Source organism: Drosophila albomicans, chromosome 2L (genome assembly GCF_009650485.2).
Source record: "Drosophila albomicans strain 15112-1751.03 chromosome 2L, ASM965048v2, whole genome shotgun sequence".
Classification (NCBI taxonomy): domain Eukaryota; kingdom Metazoa; phylum Arthropoda; class Insecta; order Diptera; family Drosophilidae; genus Drosophila; species Drosophila albomicans.
The window spans coordinates 4890966-4912869 of record NC_047628.2 but is presented as its reverse complement, the minus strand read 5'-3'; the positions used below and the strand labels follow the sequence as shown (position 1 = coordinate 4912869).

Genomic DNA, 21904 nt, shown 5'->3' with positions numbered 1-21904 from the left:
AAAAAAAGTAAAAAATAATTAATATTTTTTGACACAAGTATCTAAAATATTTTAAGTATCAGAATTAATAAAAATATTAAATAATTACAGGAGTGTAACAGTCGCTCAACAGTTCTGTAACAGGCTGTACAAAACATTTAAAGGCAGCTGTAAAATCAGGCAACAACAGCAACAGCTTGCGTGGATGGTATGTAATGTTGGCATTAACATAACAGAATATGCGTTTAGCAGAGGGCTGTTGAAATGTATCTGATAGATACTTTAGCATTAGCATTGTTTTGTTTATCCAGTTGACAGTTTGTGGAAAATCGTCACGGTGCGCGCATCAACGAAAATTCGTTGCGGAAAAATCCAAACAAAAAGCCCAACGGGAAAAATTTGTCTTGGTGCTGGGTGCTCGGTGCTTGATGCTTGGGCTCTTTAGACTGAGCTATAGATTTATACGAAGTGCAGCGTAACGAAATAAGTCCAATTGGAATATGCGCGTCTGAGTCTTCCGAGGCAAAGTGCCAAATGCACTGTGAAATAATTGCACGCAAAATGCGCGCCATTTGATAAAATTTTTAAATTGCACTCTACTCTTTCAAGTGAATCAGTTGCGAGTGCCAAACAAAAAATAGAGAGAGAAAAAAGTATTTGAGTTAAACAAATTGAAGAACAATTAACAAAGCAAATATTAATTATTTAAACAGTAAATAAAACCAGTGATACATACCGAGTTGTGACAATGGAGAAAAACTTTAGAGGCATCTTTACAATCGGATTATTTCTGGCGCTCCTCAGCAGCGGACAGACACATTTGAATATATTTCTGAATTTGCACGAGGTGCTGAGGCTAATCGGTGAGTGTTTCGCTTCCCTTACGAGTGCGATTACGAGTACGAGTCCAAAACACACAAACATGTACCCCTAATGGCTGTATAAATTATTTGAATAATGAATCAATATCAATTAGTTGCCATCATTAGGCTGGTTTTTCGTTTCGAGTGAGATTAAAATTAAACGAAATTTGATTTGAATTTGAAACTCGTTGTTTTTTTTTCTTCTGTTCGGTGATGACAGTTTAAAGAGCTACGAGTTGAATGGAGTTCAGAAACTTTAAGCTCAGCTTGAGAATGATTAATTATATGTAATTTATTTACAAATTGTTACTTAATAACTCATAGTGTGATTATCCTGATTGAACCGATTTCTTATTCAAGAGTAAAGGTAATTACGGTGAGCATCGGTCTCTGTCGATAAAATATTCTTCGTGATTCTTTGCGATTTGATGCTTTCAACTGCGATTACTTTGATTAATGCAAATAGATAATACATAGAAGAGTATTTACCTTATATTCTGCTCATTACAACCATAAATGTACTATTTATTTGCTGTTTTGTTAGGACATATTTAGTTTAAGGGCCAGCATTTATTTTGGGCTTACAAATTTAAGACATTTAAAGATTTAACGTATGGAAATAACTTTTCAAAAGTTAGTTAATTTTTTGTTTTTAATTAGTATTGGTTGAATTTCAAATCCCTTTGCGACAAGTTTTTGTTGATTTGCATTTTAAGACTTTATTAAGTTTTCAACTGCTTAATTTGTATAGCAAGAAACACGTTGAAGATTATAAATGTACTTAAAAAATGTATATTTTATTTATTTATTTATTATTTACTCTACCACTTTTTCAATTATTTTTCCGGAAACAATATTAATGGTTTATTTATGTTATATGTTTAATGTCGTGCTATCATTTTTATTTTACCACCATTCCGATTACAGTTGATTTAAATGAAAGGCTCGAATTAAACATGCCTGTTGGCTTTTTAAAAGTTAAAAATAATGAGTTAAAAATAAATGTTTCCAATTATCTGTCCAGTTGAGTTTTAATTTAATTCCCGCAACATTTATCTAACTCACAATATTTTTCCCCCATTTTATCTTTACAATTTATTACATTATTTTAAAGATATTAGTTTGTATATTTTTCATTTTAAGTTAGATTACATTTTCACTTTATTTATAAATAAATCAACAAGCACATATTATTAGTTTTACGATGCTATTTATCTGCCCCAAAAGCGAACTCAGTTATGGCGTACACACTACATTTAAAGCTTGTCCCCAAACCATAAAAACCAAAGTGTTTTACGAGGTGCTGCCAAAAAAGTATTAAATAAACCCTTTGCTGTTTGTTGACTGGTCTGGCAGTGGGTGAGGGATGGGGTTGGGGTGGAGAGGGGGGCACGTATATAAAAAATAAATCTATGTCGAATATCATAAAACACATGCAAAGTGCTTGCCACTGTTTCGTTGCAGCGTTGAAGTGTGTGCCCCAGTGCTCTTCTATGTTCTGTTCTGGACGTGGCAAACAGATACGGAAAAATTATCAGAAATTATGTTGTAAAATTTACAACTCTCAACGACAGTGAAGTTGGGTTGGCGTGTGCGGCATGGTGTGGCGTGGCGACACGGCGGTGCAATGTGGCGGTTGCCTGTGCAAACAGGCCAAGTGATTGATGGGCAAAGGGAGCAGAGAGTAGAGAGTAGAGACCAGTTGGGGAGGGCTTCAAATCGCGTCACTTGTGAATAACTAAGTCAATATTTGGACGAGTTGGACTGCTAATCAGGCGCTTATCTGGCAGCTATCGACGCAGTACTCGTCGTAATTCATGTTTATGTTTTTCCTAGTGTTGTTCTGGTGTTGTGTATGGCACCTCGTCGGCTTATCGGAGCGCCGGACAATCAATCAGCCGAGTGTGTGTGTGGCAGGAGTTGACTCGCTTCTGTTCTGTTCTGCTCTGCTTGGCTCGAGGCAGCCAATTGAGGCTGTTGAGGCTGCCACAACATACAGGGTGATCCATCACTGGCCTATGGAAATTTATTAGTTGTGTCAGCCGCGTGTCAAACAATATCAAAGTTAAAGCCATTAATCGATTCGGTCTTTGTGCCGTTCCATTGTGGTCTTCCTCCACCAATTTGCGCACCAATTGCAACTTGCCCCACTGCAATGATGAGTGTGTGTGTGAGGGCGGACAGCGAGGAGCGGGGAGGGTTTCCCTCTCCAATTATCCAGCGCTGACAGCAGGTTGCATGCCTGACCTACTTTCAGCTACCTTTTCGGGCACCTCTCGCTCTCGCTCTCTCTCTCTCTCCCTCCCGCCCCCCAGTGCCATCAGTCTGTAGTAGGTGTCATTTTTTAGCGGTTTGTTCAAAAGGTTGACTCCAACCTCTCACTCTCTCTCTCTCTGTGTGTTTGTATGAGTGTATATTTGACCTGTCTTTGTGTGCATGCGTGTACATCAATTAAATTGTCAGACCACAGGAAAAAAAAGCGAGAGACTACATTGCTGCAGCTCTGGCATTTGCCGCTCGTTAGGTTACTCTACTGGAAAGCACTGTTGGATGGGAATGGCGTTAAGCAACAAGAGCAGCAGTGGCAGACTGCATATCCAGCTGTGAAGTGGGCCAGAGGACGCTCCAAATTGCAGCACTGGCCAAAAGATTGCATACATATAGTATAAAGCATGTCAGGGACTGGCGCAGCTCGTTAGCAGATAGCCGAGTGAGTGATACATAGGAATCGTTAATGGGTTTCCAGTCAAAATGAGGTACCGCCAAGTAGAGCATGAGCCAGTCCAAAGAGATCTACGATGTTTTTTAGTTTTTTTTATTTTTGGTACTAAGCGCTAAAAGGTTTTGTGTAGCCATTAATAAATACAAAAAGTATCAAATCATATTATAAAAGAAAAGAAAAGTGAAAAGCTAAGACTGCAAATAGCTGCGACACAATGGAAACAATGCAAATAAAGATGGCAATCATTTATGTCAGGTGGAAAGGTTAGGAGAAATATACAGAGCAATAGGAGAGTATACCAGAAAGTTCGACAATGGCTCGACAATAATGAAATAATAGTTTGGTAGGAGTTGAAGAATTTATTCAAAATTATTATATATTCAAAATAAAATAAGATAGACAGGTGGTAAATATATAATTAAGGAGTATATTTTATAAGATAGATGGAAGTACTGGCAGTACTCGACATGTGTATAAAATAGATTTTCATTATCATTATACAGCTGTAAACTTTGCATTAACAGTGCAACAGACGCAAAACTACATAACGGTATTTTTAGCATATTCCTTTCTGTTAGTTGATCGCTTGCATTGTTTTTGTAAACTTGGTCATCGGTATAAGAAACAAGCAAAACTCCCATTAGATTTGTTTGTTTGCTGTTGTTTTCATATTTTTGCACACGTGCGCAAAGTTTTGTCTGCACACTGAAATAGCAGTTGTTGACATTCTTCTGCCTAAAATTATTGTAATTTTGTGATGTTGAAAAACTGAGTTTAAGTTTATTATAGTAAGTTAGAGGACAATACACTATAACGATTGTAGGTATAGCTGACGTATCAATAGCTAGACATCTGGCTGTTTGATTAGCAGATGATAAATGATGCAGATTAAATAGTTTGACAACTCTTAGTGCACACCTCGCTATGGGTCACTTAATATCCAGTCAGAGTGCTGACTACGCTGATGCCTGAGCATATTCGATATGCCAATACTGTCAACTCATGCTCGATGTGTATCAACTAACGGTAATCTTAACCCATCTCAACCCCATTTCGAATGGAAAAGGAGGAAAGCAACAGCACATTTGAGCGATTGACATTTTCAAATAGGCTGCAGGCAAAAGGGCATCTTTTGAGAGACTGCGAAAGATTCGCGAAATGTTGCCAACTCACGTTTGGCTAATAAAACGGCAACATTTGGCTAAAAATACACGCAGCAGCAACAACAGCAGCAGAAGAGTAGATATTCTGCCAAGTAATGTGAACTCAATTAGTGAAATGCGACAACAACAACAACAACAACAATGAAACAACAATAATCATAATAATAATAATAGAAAATCCTTTTAAGTCCAATTGCAAGCAAAATCTCTGCGAGAAAATGCGCAATGTGCGTGCCGAATTTTTGGTTCATACGCCATTGCCACACGGAATAATTAATAAATTGCAGGAGCGAAAAGGGGAACAAAGAGGGGGGAGAAATCTGTAGAATTGCAGTCGAAATCGTAGGCATTAAGAGGCGCCGTGTGGCATGCTAAAGCGCAACGCGTGCTGTGCTGTTGCCAAGTTGTTGTCGGGTTGACAACATTATAAACAACTGCATGCAGCATGCAGCATGTTGTTGCCATGTCTAGCTGCCACACTGCGCTTCGGATTGGCATTGGGATTGGGCTTGAGTTAGCAATTGAGTTTGTTGTGTGTGTGTTGAGTTTCAGTTTGGGTTTGGGGCACTGTGCGTAATTGGCAAATGAATGAGAGACGACGACGACGACGACGACAACGATGGCGATGACATAGACATAGACATAGACACAACGAGTTGACGATGACGTGGCAGAAGAGTAGTCGAAAGGCAACATGCTGAATGTAGCATGCAGTATGCGGCATGAAGCGAAATCTCAGTTGCATTTCAATGCGCTTAATTACGAGGGTGGTTCGACGGGGTTGACTGAATGGCAGCCTGCAGCCTGGCACTTGGCAGCTCTTCTCTCTCTCTCTGTGCCCCGAGTAGAACTGAATGTATGTAGCTGCCACTTGCCGTGCCACTTGCCACTTGCCACTTATCCCTGGCTGACGACACACGTGTCAACGTCAGCATTGCTTGCAACATTCACTGAGAAAAAAAGCCACCTACTTCCCCCGTCTCCCACCCCCTGAGTACACGTTGCTGCAGCTGTTTTGCAAGTCATTGGCCCTTCATTGCATAAACAGTTTACACTTCAGCAAACGGTCATGGATTGACAGCCACGCCCACCTATTGCCTTACCACGTCCGCCTCCCATGCTCATATCTGCATGCATCAGTGACAACAATTGACGCCCACTTGCGCTTAATTAAATCACTAAATGCTTTGCGGATGTTGTTCTTGTCGCCTTTGTTGCGAGTTGCAACAAATAACAACACGGTTGCATAAACAACAAGAGTTGATAATAACCGTAATTGTGCTTAGATCACATTGTTTATCTGGCAATTAAAGCGAAAGTTTAATTATGCAATATTTATTGAACTAAATTATCTAAATCAGATTTGGGACACGCTCTAAATACAATTAGAGAAAGTATTTATTAATTCGCTATAGAAAATGTAGATAAAAACTGGGATTATTAACAGAGTTAAAAACAATGTTTAAAATAATTTCCACAAAAGCTGCTTATAATATTCCTAAATTCCAATTGATTTGATACAACATTAGAATATTTTAAAAATGTTCATTTGCAAATGAAACTAATTAAATTGTATTGTATTTTGGTCATTTATTTTATTGAATATTATATTCCTTAAGAATTTTACTGTATTTGATTCATAAATTTTGGCTTCTTGGAATGATTTGAATTAAAAAGTGCAGTCTTAAAATTCCAACATATGTTTATATCAAGAATTTAATACATAAAAAGTATGTGTAGAGAAATAGAAGCAAATTCATATTTACTCACTTCCTCAGCAATTTATGCACATTCAAAACATACTTCACATGCCCAAACTGCAATGAATGAATGAATGGGTTTCAACACGCACTCACACATACATACACATGTATTCAGGGGTCCACTCACCACTGTGTTGTGGTCGTATGCAGATACTGACCCCGCGGCCAAAGAACTTACACAAGTAAGTAGTTGCCAGTTGCATGCCACCCCCAAGAGGCAACTGCTCCCATATCTCAAGTGGCAATCCCCGGACCTAGAGACTCGTTATCAAATGAATTTAATCAGTTTCAATTGTTTATGCTTCAGTTTTGGTAGACTGAGGAGGGGCACGTCTTTTGGGATGATTGGTGGCTCCTAGACACGAAACGGGCGGAAGCCAGGCGAAAAGTGGTAGAAAGTGGGTGGAGTTAACCTCTTTCTCAATTGACTTGTTGTGCAATGTGCTTTTTATGGAATTAATTTCAGCATTGGTGAAATAATTAAAGCGCTTTCACATCGGTCACCAACTTGAAAATGATGTGGCAACTGGCAATCGACTTGAGAGTCGAGAGTTGAGAGATAAATGGCCACACAACTGTCCAGCGTAAAATCGCATAAATTTATGAGGGAAAAGCGAATATAATCAGCTTCCATTGCTGCCTAATCCTGCGACTTTGCCCCCGACGAGTCGGAGTCGAAGTCGCAGTCACAGTCGCGATAGCAGCAGGAAAAGCATTAGGAGCAGGAGCTGGAGCAGAAGTGGAAAATGGAAATGCTTCAATTATGTTAATGCCGCATGGCAGAGAGAATGCCGCCGCTTCGGCTGCCACAGAAATAATAAAGTACATGATATTTGCATTAGAAATGGCGCTTAGAACAATATCCGCATTAAGGGATATACTCGCTTATTCAAGGATATTTGAGGATGTTCGCCATTTAGCGTAATTAACTTGTGCTTAGCTGGCGCAAAAACGCTTCCCACAATGTTGAGTGATTAGCCGGGGCAGAGGGTAGATGCTACATGGCAAACAAGGATAGAAAGGGAGGGGCATGTGGCAGTTGCAAGCTGCAACTGAGGCTTAGCTGCAACAAAACTTCTAAATAAACAAAGCAACTGACGCGTGCTGCCCGTGTACAAAGCACTGAGAACCGAGAACAGAGAACCGACTGCTGAGTACTGAGCACTGAGTACCGAGAACAGAGCTCAGCAATTGTATCTTGTGGATACATTTGTCGTCTCCCTCGCCCTCTCATCAGCGAAGTCGTCGCAAAGTGAGAAAAGTCGCACACAGCTATGACAAACGCTGGCAGGCAGCAGGGTAGCTACCTTTACGGCTAAACAACAACAATGACAGCAACAACGACAACAATGACAACAACAACAACAACGCTACTTAATGGACCAGAAATGCGCTGTGCAAACACAGTCCCATTCCCATTTCCATTCCCATCCCAGTCCCATTCTCTGACCCTGTCTCCAGTGCCCGCTTCTGCCTGCCTGTCTGTCCGTCTCTCTCTCATTCTCTTTCTCTCTCTCCTGCCCAGTCGGCCTGCCTTGCTGCTGGTACGGTTGCCCCACACGCTGCTGCTCCTTGTGGCTCGTCCTGCTGCGTATGCAAACAAACGTTGCCCGGAAGCGAAATGCGAAGCGACAGCCAGCACACGAGTCCTGCCGCCAGCACTTGAGCACGCCGCACCGCAACAGCAGCAGCAGCAACAGCAGCAGCAATTGCACCCCAGCCCAACTCCCCTTCCCAGTGCTTCCCTTGCTGCCACCACCAGGTTGTTGAGGGCTTCATTTGATATGCCCTGCAGAGAGAGGGTGGTCGGGGCTGTTCAGCCCCTTGAGCTACACTGCGTCTGCCGGCGATTTCGATGATTCCGATGCCGGCGCATATATATTTTTTCGTTGAGTATTTTTATTGCTGCGCGAATTCCAAGCGGGTGTCTGGCCTCCTCTTCCTTCCTACTTCCCCCTCTCCCGCTCTATGACTCTTAATGAGCCCGTAAATTATTTTTTATTATTTTGTATTTAATTTTTTCATTGCTGTTTGTTCGACTTCTCTCTACGCTCGATACAAAAAAAAAGAGAAAAAGAAAAGAACCCAAAGCCCAAAAAACCGAAGCGTGCGTGGTGACCGTTTGATTCCGAATTGATTGTGGGAATTGAATAATATTTTGTTGTGAAGAGTTCACAGTTCTGAAGGGGTTGTTGCATCCCATCGTGTAGCAACTGAGGATAAATATCAAGTAAATGTTCGAAAATAAACGAAAGTTTACTAATCTGATGGAAGCTTAAATGGAATATAAAATACCATTAAAGATCGGTAAGAAAAGATAGCAAGACTCAAAAAGTATAAATAATATTATCAGTTTTCGATAATAAGAGTGTTATTTGCAATTAATACTTTGAAAACTTTGAATTATCGTTTAGAGTTCTAACATATTATCTTTAACATGATTGCTTTAAGAGCACAGTGCCCTACTTCTGCAGTAGTCTCGACGCTCTTTTTGTGGGCCATTTGAAACTTGAAATTTATGTAGAATGTTAATTACTTTCCGCACAATTATGAGGCACTTACACAAACAGCCAAAAGTTGAAAACTCAGCTAAAGAAATTGCTGCGCCACACATCCACACATAATGTCTACTTATATGTTACAAATGCAACTTATTGGAAATTTTCACACGCCCGCAGAGCAGCTCCAGTTTTCTCTGTCTGTCTGATGTTCAACCCTGTTGCAGCTTCCCACGCAGCCAAAATGTTTTCCGAGTGGGGGGAGACAGGCTGGGGGCACACGTTCAAGGCTGATAAAATATCTTGTAATTAAAATGTGCAGCACTTAAATGTGTTTCAATGTTCCCCAAACGCATTTCATGCCACGCTACGCAACGCCATGAGTTATGATGAGTCGCTACAGCAGGGGGCAGGGGGTAGGGGGAAGGGGAAGGCAGCTCATTTGCCATTTGCTAATTTCCAATTTGAAATTTCCAATTGACAACTTGACCCACATTTATCTTAATCTTAGATAAGAACCAACTGGTTCCAGACAGTCCAATTATGCGCTAATCAAAATATCAAATGGAAATCAATCTGCGAGTTAAGCCCAAAGCTCCAGCCAACGACAAAGACAAAAGCGGTTCCCATCGGGCAAAGCGCTGACACAAAGATTGCGGTGTGTTTATGTGTGTGTGTGTGTGTGTGTGTGTGTGTGCAGCTTGCCACATAATTTATGCCTTCAATCAAACCAAATCGCTGCCTGCCTGACTGACTGACTGACTGACTGACGACAGCGGCGACTTAACAGAGCGAACAAGTAAATGAGAGCGGAGGAGAGGAGTAGCCTAGGGGGCAAAAGAGGGTCTAGGGGCCGCTGTGTCTGCAGTAATTTCGCTGTCACGCGTGATAAAACGCGCACATGGCACGTGAAGAAGGAGGCGGACGGATTGGACTCGCTGATGATGGAGGGGGCTGGCGGAGTTGATGGCGAATTATGTGGCAACAAGTAATGGCAGTGAGACGAGAGAGAGATATGCGATCCTGATTACACAGCGGCTTATTTTAGCTTTAATTATGCATCTATCTGTCCAACAAGGGGGCATTATGATGCTGTGTTCAAATATAACAGAAAGTTATACAAATATATCCTCTATAGATTTTGAATAATATTGTGTATTTTCATCCGATCTGATTACATATTCATATGCTTTTTCAGGAGTTATTAATTGCTGTTTTCTAAAACATATTCACATCAATTTGATTCGCTTTGCACCCCAAGTGAAAACGTTGTCTGCTTTCAGCTGAATTCGTTACGCGGCGAATGCGATTCGTTCTGCGTGCTTTGGCCAATGAGTGTACACTCGAACCTCAAACTCAAACTCGACACTCAACACTCGACATTCATTTGCCGCCGTGCATTAGTCGCGGCTATTATCGTGTCTGCCCGCTCATCATTATTATCAATTCTCATCTTTTGTGAGTCTGTTGTGTTCGCTACCGAATAACGAATTGTGGTGTGAGTGTTTGTTGAATGTATTCATATTTTTCTCTATTTGGACAGCCTAATGGCGTTGAGTGGTTCTTTGCGTTGGGCATGAGAATATTAGCAACATTATCATTAACATATTTAACATAAATGCAGACGGCTATTTACAAAGAGCATAAAATAATCAAAGCAAATGCAGACAACTAAATGCCAAAGTACATAATTCATTTGTGCTCCGAGTATAATCAGAATAACACACCTCTGATCACCATGTGACCAAACTTAAAGAGTAACTTATTAAGTCCCCACCAAGTCCCAATTTACTAACAGGAAACTTCATCAATACTCCTTTGGTCGGTGAGCAGTCGCATAATTAGCTCAGCGATAAGCTGTTAATTATGCCCAGATCTTAACAGTTCCGCCTCTGTCAATTACCCACACCAAACACCAAGTGCGACACATGTCGAGCTGTGAAACCCCAAAATGTGACCCGACTTGTGACTATGTGTGTGGTCGGTGCTCTTAAAAAAGTTTTTGCATCGTCACGTTTACAAGATGATAAACCCTTAACTACTTTTCAACGCAAACACCCGAAAAACAAGACCCAAATACATATACATAAATATTGTTTTTTGGCTTTTTTCTTTGACCCAAAAGCAAAAAAACAAAAACGCAGCCATAAACAAAGCCAAAAACTTTTCAACAAACAGAAGCAGAACGTGGGGGAGGCGACGAACTGAAGTTCGAGTTGAAGGAGATGCGTCCACTTCAGTAGCACCGCCTACATGCCACACACACACACACACACACACATACACTTGCATATCCATATACTCGCCATGCTAATCTCTCTTCCACGCCGCGCTGTCGAGACCTGGCGCAGAGCCTTTGGGATAGCAACTGAGACTGGGTAATGGGTGATATGTAGTCGGTACTCTCAGTTCTCAGCTCTCAGCTCTCTGTTCTCCATTCTCCATTCTCAGCTCGCAGTTCGCAGTTCTCTGGCAGCCCAGCAGCTGGCCAAAAAGTCAATACGAGGCGGCTGCTCACTCGGTCAGAGTCATAAATTACGCCATCCCGGGGGTGCTATTGAAAAGTATATGTATGTGTGCCTGTGTGTGCGTACGTATGTGTGTGCCTTTGTTTGTTTGTATTGGACAGTGGCCCCGAGGTGTTGGGCCTCCCTCCTTTGTGCTGCCCCCGGCCTTGTGTCGCTTACAGTCGTCAGAACGTTGTTTGGCCATGTCAAAAGTGGTTCATAAATTTCACCTCTCGAGCCCAAAAAGTTCGGCACAGGAAGTTGCTGTTTACTTAAGCACGCACACACATAGGCACACAGGCATACAGAGTTGCCGCAGAATGTCTTTTTGCGGCACACAGTGTATGTTGCATGAACTAATCCCAGAGGCCACCCAACGTGTCTTTTGTGGCAGAGACGCATGGAAATCAAACCACATGCCGCATGCCGCATGCCGCACATTACAAGCTGACCCAAACAGCCAAAACCTCAACAAAACTCAACTAACTGGGCCACCTGCCAACTTGCCAGTTGCTCCACCAACTTGCCACCTGCAACTGCTGCAGGCCGGACGGCCGCCCACGCTTTATGGCTATCCATAAATTTTATGGCAGCGCCTAGACTCACCGCCTTCTTAGCCCTCTGCCCCGCCAAACCATCTACCAACGTAGTCTTGAATTGCATCCAGACATTGGTGATAAAAATTTCATTAGATCACGCAAAAGCGTTGCCACAAAATTGAAAGAAAACTTTACATGGCTGGCAAATTAATGAGCCAGCTTCGACTTTGTGGCTTCAATCACGGCCAGGCTCCCACTCGACTCTGATGGATGTGTTCTGCGGTGGCTTCCATTTGCTCCCAACGGTCTCAGCTGGTGTTAGCTATGAGTATCTGTCTGATGTATCACGCAACGTGGCACATGGCCCAGGGTTAATAATCACATTAACTTTTCCAGATAATCACATTAAATTTCTCACTGCCTTAGCTTTCAGTCATGAGCACCCTATAAGCATTGAGAAGAAGAGTCGTCGACATCCTGGAAAACAACAACAGGTGCAATGATATGAATACATTTTCTAGTTTATATTTAAGTTGGAGTGAGAAGTAAATGTATTTGATATTCTAGTATTAACTATTTGAATTTATATTATATTATTGAATGCATAGATTTTATTAAAGGAGCCTTTTAATATTTTATAAGTAAATCTTATATTTTATAGCTTATATATCCTATTCCATTCGAGGGTATCCACTTGTTAATCATTCTCAGCTGGTTTACTTTGTGTATTGCGTTGATTTTTATGAGTCAATAGTTTGCACTTCTTGCGCGTGTGTGAGCCTCAATGATTGAAGGTTGTGCTTTGGGCTTGGCCGAGCTTAATCAAACCCCTATTAGGGAGTAGGTGTATAAATGTAGTCGATGCCGATGAAAGGCACTTTAAGGAATCGAGAAAATTAATTACATATTTATCGTGCTGCTTGAGTGCCTTGACCTAAATGGGTCTAACAGTGCGCTAATTAGCAATGGCATGAAGGGCGCTTCCAGGAATCCGTTGTCCTAACCACACCCCTTTAGGTTGAGGCGGAGGAAGGGGAGGAAGTTCGCTTGTATTTACATTTTAAATTGAAAACGCAACTGCAACTCGTTCATGGCAACATGGCCATAAACGTAATGCGTTTTTTTATGGTTTGTCATAGAAATCTACAAGATCATAATTTATGCAGCACCCGCCGTGCCCCTCCTACTTCTTCCGTACCTTGGGCACCGCCTCCATGAACTTGAATTTATGACCAGACTATGCGGAGCAACAGCATCATCATCATCATCATCATCATCGATGGAGTTGAAGCCGCCACACGGTGTTGAGGTGATAATATAAAAGAAAATACATAAACTGCAAGACGGCCAAAAGGGTTTGGGCATGGAGGGAACAACGGCAGGGAATCTGAGAGACGCTGGCTGATTGCGTCTGGCCTGCGGGCAAAAAACGTCAGCAGAGTGGTCCACGACAGACTCTGCAGAAAGAGAGAGATAGAGAGAGAGTCAGAGAGCCAAGCAAATAAATTGCAGCTGCTCGGGCTGGGGCGATGAAATACAAATAGAAATACTTGGCAGCTACCGTTGGCGTTGCACGCTGTACGCTGCACGTTCTACGTTGTACGTTGCACGTTGGCTGGCGAAATGAAGTTGCCAGAACTGCCAGAGAGCATCGTGCACTTCACATGTCCTTTAGCTTGTTTGTCTTTCACTCTGACGCTCCACGCCGCAGCGCAGTGAAGTTGTTTGGCCAGACAAGTCGAGTCGAGACGAGTCGAGACGCAACGCAACACAACGCAACGCATCATGGAGCAAACGTCTTGCCACAGACCGAGTCTTACTCGAGTCGAGCAAACGAGCTAGCGAATCATGACCATTTGGGCATAAAAATTACCTTGCCTCTTCTTCACTTTGTTGACCTTCTATGGCCTGGCTGACTCTCTGGTTCTCTGGCTGTCTGCTGGCTTCGTTGTCTGCCTCGCCTGTGGATCTTTTGCCACATGCGCTTTAATCAGTTGCAAGCGCAACATTCCATCATGATTCTGCTGGCTCTTGACTTTGCAAGTTTGCAGGCGGAGTCTGAGTGCCGAACAAATTGAATCCGCTTGAGTTATGATGCTCCCTTTGCTAAAGACATTAACTCGTCACCACTCCCATCTCTTTTCTCACTCAAACTCCAAGTCAAATTTGCAGCACATAAAAATGTTTTTGGGGCCACACAATGAAGAGTAATGGAGACAATTTGATAGTCAAAGGCACCAACCCTTTGCCGACAATCATACGCAGAGTCAACCACCCGATCCCCAACTTCTCCCAGAAAGAGGGCCACAATTCTAGCCCAACATGAGCATCAGCACCAGAGCTCACCAATGTCATCATCAGCCGCGAGCAGAGACACATTGCGCCCTCTACAAAAACTCGTGCATACATTGATAACAATATTAGACTAGTACTAGAAACATGCCCGATAATTGAGAGTTCTCGACGAGTAGATACGCTGTAGTTCAAAAACTGTTTAGTTGACGTTGCATTTTTTGTTCTCGTACTTGACTAGATGGTTTAATATTTAAGATTTCAAAATATTCAAGGAAGTAAGAAGGTTTACATATATTCAAGGAAGTGTTGACAATTTTTAAAATCAATTTATTAAAGGGTATTTCGAGGTCTATCGTCTGCCTTTCAAGCCGATTCAGACTCAAAGTTGCGGATGCTGATGCTGACGCTGACGCTAACGCTGACTCTGACTGTGGCCTAGTGTTCCGTCTGCGTTTAATGCACAACATATTCATGTGTCAAAAGACAATTTCGGATTTATGGCCTGCGAAATCCCCAGGCCGACGTCCGGCAATAGCAACGCCAACGACCGACGACAAAAGTGACGCAATGTGGGCGGGCTAACGGCGACGCGTTGCATTGGGGCAGGGCAGAGAGGGGATGCAAGGGGCAGGGGGAGGGTGAAGGAAAAAAATATGTTAAGAAAGCATAAAATGATATCCACTAGCCATGAGGCGAGACATACATTCAAATCTCGCTCAGCTCTTTGGTTTGCATAAATTAGGGTTGTGGCAGGGCTTTGTGGACGAGGACGGGGAGAAAAACGAGGATAGAGGGTTCCTCGCAGACGAGGAATACATGGGTCTGGCGTATTTGGGGCGCAAAAATTGCCATTTTTTCGTTTATTTCTTTTTCTTTTCTATGTTTTTTTCTTTTGGCACATAGAAAGTTTTGGTTTATGCGTCTGCTCTGGTATTTTAGGGTTGTAATTGAAATTAAATAGATGTCGTGCCATGAATTCAAATCGCTTTGCCTTCATCTTGGGGAATTTGTCGCATCGGAATGGCAAATGGGACTTAAAGAGTTAAAGAAGCACTAAAAAAACATATATGCGAATATTTATAGAAAAACAACTTTTGAGGGCACCATAAATCTATGAATAGAAAAAAGCAATTCTCAAATATGAAAAGCAACAATTTCTGCAACTACCTAGACAACGCTTATAAATTAATTTCAATCTGCTTAAGAAAAGAAACCTGTTAACTCGGTTATTTATTTATCAGACTTCAACTCGGAGTAGCTTATTGCTCATAAACTACGATTATATAATCTAAACTATACACAGCACATTGATTCAAGAAAATATGGTAAGCTTTTCTTAGCAATTTTTAAGCAATAGACACAAAGCAGCTTTCGCTCTTCGCAGCATCTCTGCTTATTACGTCCTTTATATTTTACTTTATCAGCTTGTTGCCACTCGCCTAACTGCTGCTTTTATCGCTTTAGCTAGATTCCTTTTTCCTTCATTTCCCCAATTTTTTTTGCGCATTTTCCACGTTGCTTTTTATGCGCTGATGCCGCCTGCTGAGCTTTAAGAATATTTTCACAGCTTCCTTTACATCTTGAAAGAACTTTTACTTTTCTTTTTTTGGCGCTCACAATTTATGTCACTGGCACTTGAAGAAGTCGAAGAAGCTCAGGCGACAGCGGAAGGTGTCTGCCGGTTGTCGGTCCTCGGTTCTCGGTTCTCGGCTGCCGCCTGTTCTGGTTAATGAAAATCGATTTTTCTCAAAGGTTTGTCAGGTGACAGACAAAGGTAGTCAAGGGAAAGGACAAAGTACTCGTGGAGTAGGGCAGCTTCTTCGTTTGTAGAGCAATCAGTTCTAATTAGCGACAGGCTCAGTTGGGCAGTGAGGGTTAGGTTGGGGGCAGTTTGGAATTGGGGTGCGCTGAATAAATTGCTATTATTTGTCTATAATTGACGTGGCGTGGGGCTTGGCCAAACTTCTGATGTCTGCGGAATTTTAATTGCGAATGTTTAACGCGCGGCAAATAGGCCAACTTGCAACTGTGAGACTGGTAACTCGCAACTGGTATTTGGAAACTTGCAACTTGACTTGTCTGGCATTTAGGCGATCAACTTGTTCATCCATTTTTTATTTCTTTCTTGATTTAATGAGCTGCTTTTCGAGCTCACATGTCTGGGGCCCATTAACCCTTTTAAAGTTATCGCAAGTTCTGTATCTACCTCAGTTCATTATGCGACAGTATTCATATCTGCAGAATGTCGTATGCATTTCCATTTCCCTCTCACCCTCCTCTTGCCTTCTCTCACACCTCTTCATCCACATCCTGCTCCACCAGCAGCCGCTTTCACTAATTACATTTTCAAAGTGCAAACGAAGCGTGCGAGAACGTACATGGGAAGGGTAGGGAAGAGGAAGAGGAAGGGGGCAAACTAGAAGGTAGCTATTGCTCTGGGTTCTCAGTGGGCTCGCTCCACTAATTAGTACAATATGTATATATTATATGGCATATGTGCGAGTGTGTGTGCCGCACTGCAATAAGTGGCATAAATTAAAATAAAAATGTACAAGTATAAAATGTAACTGCGACGTTGACTGCGATAAAAATCTAAAATAAACAGCGCGCGTTGAGGCCGACAGTTGAGGCATGCAACATATGCGTCTGTGTGTTTGTGTGTGTGTGCTACTCTAGTATATGAAGCAACAACAGCAACAGCACAACATCAACATTAATTAAGCATAAACATTTAACCTGCCCCGAGGCACGCCTCCACGCATTACACTCTTGCAACCTTCAAGCATCGCGTGGCAAGTAAAAAGGGTCCGCTTTCAGTTTTTCCCACTGCCAAGGCATATTATAATTTGATTGATTTATTGTGGCTGTGCCACAAACTGCACCGCCAAGTGCAATCGTAACAGGTAACAAATAGACAAAGCGCCAGCTGTAGCCTCAATTTCCCCTCGCTTACCTTGAGCGGCTAATTTAATTAAAAAAGGCGACGGGAGAGCAAGCATTGACTGTTTACAAGCATACTGTCATAATTGTCAGATCTGATAAATAGATAAACAGGTGCACTTGGGAACAAAGGAACTGTGTAAGGAGACAACATTTAGTTAATATCATGCTCCTTTAAGAATGTTAGAATTGAATTAAAGGTCTCTTTCAGTAGTGATACATTTTAAAATAAAAGTCCCAGTAGTCTAAGCTGCATAATTTATTTAAAAATAATTTCATAGCCACAGCTGTTGCACATTGTTCACATAACTTGCTATTGCTAGTGCCAGGCGTATACTTAACATAACTTGAAATATATCAAATGTCGTTTAAGAGAAAGTAAGCTTTCGATTATGTAACCAACTCTTTAAGTGCTCAGTTGTGGCTTCGACTTGAGCTTGAGGTCGAGATGGGGAAACGGCGTGTGTTTCTCAGCAAAGTTATTTGTCGCATTTGATTGATTTTCGGGGAATGCAATAAGAAATTGTCTGACATTAGAAGCTGTTTTTGGGGGTTCGGCTATTTAACTCCTTCAATATGTCAACAAAAGTGTCTAAGTGGACAGATAAAACGAGTGAAAAAAAGAAAGAGAGAGCACAACGAATGCTCGAAGAAAATCAATTTGACAAAGTAAAGAAAACTGTTATCCCTGTTGATTGATTATGCAGCCGTGTCGAGTGACTGGCCAAAAGTTTTCCCGTTTTCGATTGGGTCACCAAACGTATCATTAATTTCCCGTCCATCGAAGCTGCGGGACTCCAGCAGCTGGAGGGATACTCAGCAGACATTTCGAACATGCATCTAAAATGTTTTTTCCCTTTCTTTCTCTCTCTCTTGTTTCAGGCGTCTCCGCGGAGCTTTACTATGTGCGAGAGGGAGCCATCAATGATTACGCCCTGAATTTTGCGGTTCCGGTGCCGGCGAACATCAGCGATGTAACATTTACCTGGCAGTCGCTGGTGGACCATCCTCTGCCCTACAGCATCAATGTGGCAACCTCGGATGTGGGCGTACTGCCACGCCCCATGCTAAATATCTCGCGCATCGGTGATGTGCCCATGGAACCGCAGACGTGGGGCATCAGCCTGAAGTGCTCGGGCACCCGGGCCGCCGAAGTGACAGTGACCATTAGCGTGGAAGTTATCCTGGATAGGGCGACACACAACAACACCAATCTCATCTTTAAGCGCAAAAAAATCTGCCTGAAGGACGAGCCAAATGATGCACGCGAGGAGTACGACGATGAGGAGCCACTGCACACAGATCTGGGCGGGCACGAGGACATTCACTACACGGAACACAACGAGGATACGGCGGAGCATGTCATTTCCGACGGACGTCTGCCGTCGAATACGAAAGCGGAGCATGGCAAGGCCACCGAGAGACATCGCGTTGTGGTCACGGAATCGACGGCTACAGTGGGTCGAGGCGGCGCTGCTGGCGGATCGAACAATGAATACGATCCCCTGCTGCGAGAAACTCTTGTGCCACCCACCAGTGGACTGATTACCCTGATTGTGGGCGGTATTCTGGCTTTGGTGTTGGTGTCTACGCTCATTCTGATTGCCTACTGTGCCAAGGGTCCATCGAAGCGTCATCCCTCGAACGGTGTCCACCTGATAAAGACCTCCAGCTTCCAGCGTCTGCCAACGATTTCGTCTACCGCACACAATTCGATCTATGTCTGCCCCTCGACCATCACACCCACATATGCGACACTGACGCGGCCCTTTCGCGAATATGAGCATGAGCCTGAGGAGTTCAACCGCCGTCTCCAGGAGCTGACAGTCCAAAAGTGCCGTGTGCGCCTCTCCTGTCTCGTGCAGGAGGGCAACTTTGGGCGCATCTATCGCGGCACATATAACGACTGTCAGGAGGTACTGGTCAAGACTGTGGCACAGCATGCAAGCCAGCTTCAAGTAAATCTCCTGCTCCAAGAATCGATGATGCTCTACGAGGCTACTCATCCCAATGTCATGGCTGTGCTGGGCATCTCCATTGAAGACTTTGCCACTCCATTTGTTTTATATGCCGCCACAGGAAGTGTGCGCAATCTGAAGACCTTTCTGCAGGATCCCTCATATGCTAGAAGTGTGACTACTATTCAGACCGTTCTCATGGCTTCCCAGCTGGCCATGGCCATGGAGCATTTGCACAATCATGGCGTAATTCACAAGGACATTGCGGCCAGGAACTGTGTGTAAGTTGAACTTTTCTTTTTATATATAAGTTTTGTCTCGCCCTTGAAATGACAAGTTTTAATTCTGTTACTTATTCGTCACTTGCCTCTCCTTGCTCTGTCTCTTTTTACAGTATTGATGATCAACTGCGCGTGAAACTGACGGACAGCGCCCTCAGTCGCGATCTCTTCTCTGGTGACTACAATTGCCTAGGCGATGGCGAGTACCGCCCCATCAAGTGGCTGTCCCTCGAGGCCTTGCAAAAGTCCCACTACAACGAGGGCAGCGATGTTTGGTCCTTTGGTGTGCTCATGTGGGAGATGTGCACGTTGGGCAAGCTGCCTTATGCCGAGATCGATCCCTATGAAATGGAGCACTACCTGAAGGATGGCTACAGACTGGCTCAGCCCTTCAACTGTCCCGATGAACTGTAAGTAGTAAATGTTTGAATAATTGATTAGCTCACTTATAGACTAGCTGTTTGACAGACTGTTATTGACAGACTGATTGATGGACTAACTGGTTGACTGTCTGATTGACTAAGTGACTGAGTGATTGTTGGACTGACTGTTTGACTGACTGATTGAATGACTGACAGATTGACTGACTGATCTGACTGACTGATTGACTGACTGATTGATGAACTGACTGATTGACTGAATGCTTGACTGACTGATAGACTGACTGATTGATTGACTGACTGATTCACTGAACTTGACTGACTGACTGACTGACTGATTGATTGACTGACTGATTCACTGACTGATAGACTGACTGATTGAGTGACTGATTGACTGACTGATTGAATGACTGATTGACTGACTGTCTGGGTGACTGACGGATTGACTGATTGATTGACTGACTGACTGATTGATTGTGTGACTGATGGACAGATTAGCAACATGACCTCTAAATGTCTTTGTCTTAAATGGTAACTGATTGGATATCCGCATTTCGTTTTGCTCTATCTTGCAGATTCACAATTATGGCCTATTGCTGGGCTTCTATGCCAGCTGAGCGACCCTCGTTTAGTCAGCTGCAGATTTGCCTATCGGAGTTCCACACACAGATCACCAGATATGTTTAACCTGCGGTAATGAAACACACCAAGACCTGTAAATACAACAAGAGACGACGTCGCAAGATTTCCCAGCAAACGATTACGCCGATGTCGATGTCGATGTCAATGTCGGCAACTCTGTTTCCAAAGACATATTTAAATTATACCGCCTAGTCGGGCGATTATGTGGGTCGTCATGGTTCGAATGCATCCGACACAGCCCACAATAAATAGTTACTTACTTCTGTATTTATAATGTGGCTACTCGATAGGAGACTACTTTTAATATACTCGTATGTAAAAGTCAGTCGATCTCGATTGCTGCCCTCTATATAATTAGCAATTAGGTATACATAGGATAGTGCGTTCGTTCAAAGCAACATAAGGACGAGAGACGATGAAATAAACAAATGTGACATTTCAATGCAAGCAAATTAGTAGTTAAACTTAAAAGAACCCACACTTAAATGTTAAAAGACACACGAGCAAAGGCGAATCCAGTTAAGCAAAGATACAGATATATAAATACAGATAAAGATACAGACAGATATAGATACGAATACAGCTACAGATACGGATACGAATACGAATACGAATACGGATTGAGATACAGTTAGACAACACCTTAGGCTAGGCATTTGTCGTAGTTTGAAAACATCGGTTACACATTCGTCTTAGTCTATGGAACTGCATATTATAATATCGAATATATCGAATATATATAGTATTTATCTATGTAAATGTATTTATATGTGTATGTATTTGTCTAAGAGAGCGTAGAGCTAGCAAACTCGAATCTATTTAATTAATGTTTAGTGACTTTGTGCCGAAATCCAAACGGTGCACTCCCAAACTTTATCACCCACCCAGCCAAAGGATAAGGAGAATGGAGAAGAAGGAGGAAGAAATGGGTGCTGAAATCGTATTCGCAGTATTTTGTGTTATTCGGATTCAACCGACTCGAAAAAGTTTTTGTAATATACTTAAGCATTTCGTATTAGTTCTAAGTTTCTTTTATGATTTTCACAATGATTTTAAGTTTGAAGCGAAAAAAACAACAACCACACAACAAAAATGCAAAACAAACAAAAAAGAATAAAATATAAAGAGAAAACGATTTCAATAAACGTCCGTGCATAACATTCAAAAACCAAACAAATGCATTTGTGAATAGCTGTTGAATGACGCAAATGGTCGGGAATGGTTGGGAATGGAAGTGGGAAGAAATAGGAAGTGAAAAGGGAGGTAAGTGAAACATTCTTATGTGAGCATATCGCTAACAATTGAGCCGGCCACGCCCATCACTTACCCTAAAACAACTTGCACTAAGAGCAATGTGTTGTTTGGGTTTTCACT

General features: G+C 42.4%; 1 protein-coding gene across 1 annotated transcript; it reads left to right on the top strand.

The window, feature by feature from the left end:
• Positions 1 to 291: 291 nt before the first annotated feature.
• Positions 292 to 21707, top strand: LOC117565056 (tyrosine-protein kinase Drl). The gene is made up of 4 exons (XM_034244003.2): positions 292 to 842; positions 18152 to 19508; positions 19622 to 19918; positions 20464 to 21707. The coding sequence occupies exons 1-4, from the start codon at positions 728 to 730 to the stop codon at positions 20573 to 20575; spliced, it is 1881 nt and encodes a 626-aa protein (XP_034099894.1). The 5' UTR covers positions 292 to 727; the 3' UTR covers positions 20576 to 21707.
• Positions 21708 to 21904: the final 197 nt, after the last annotated feature.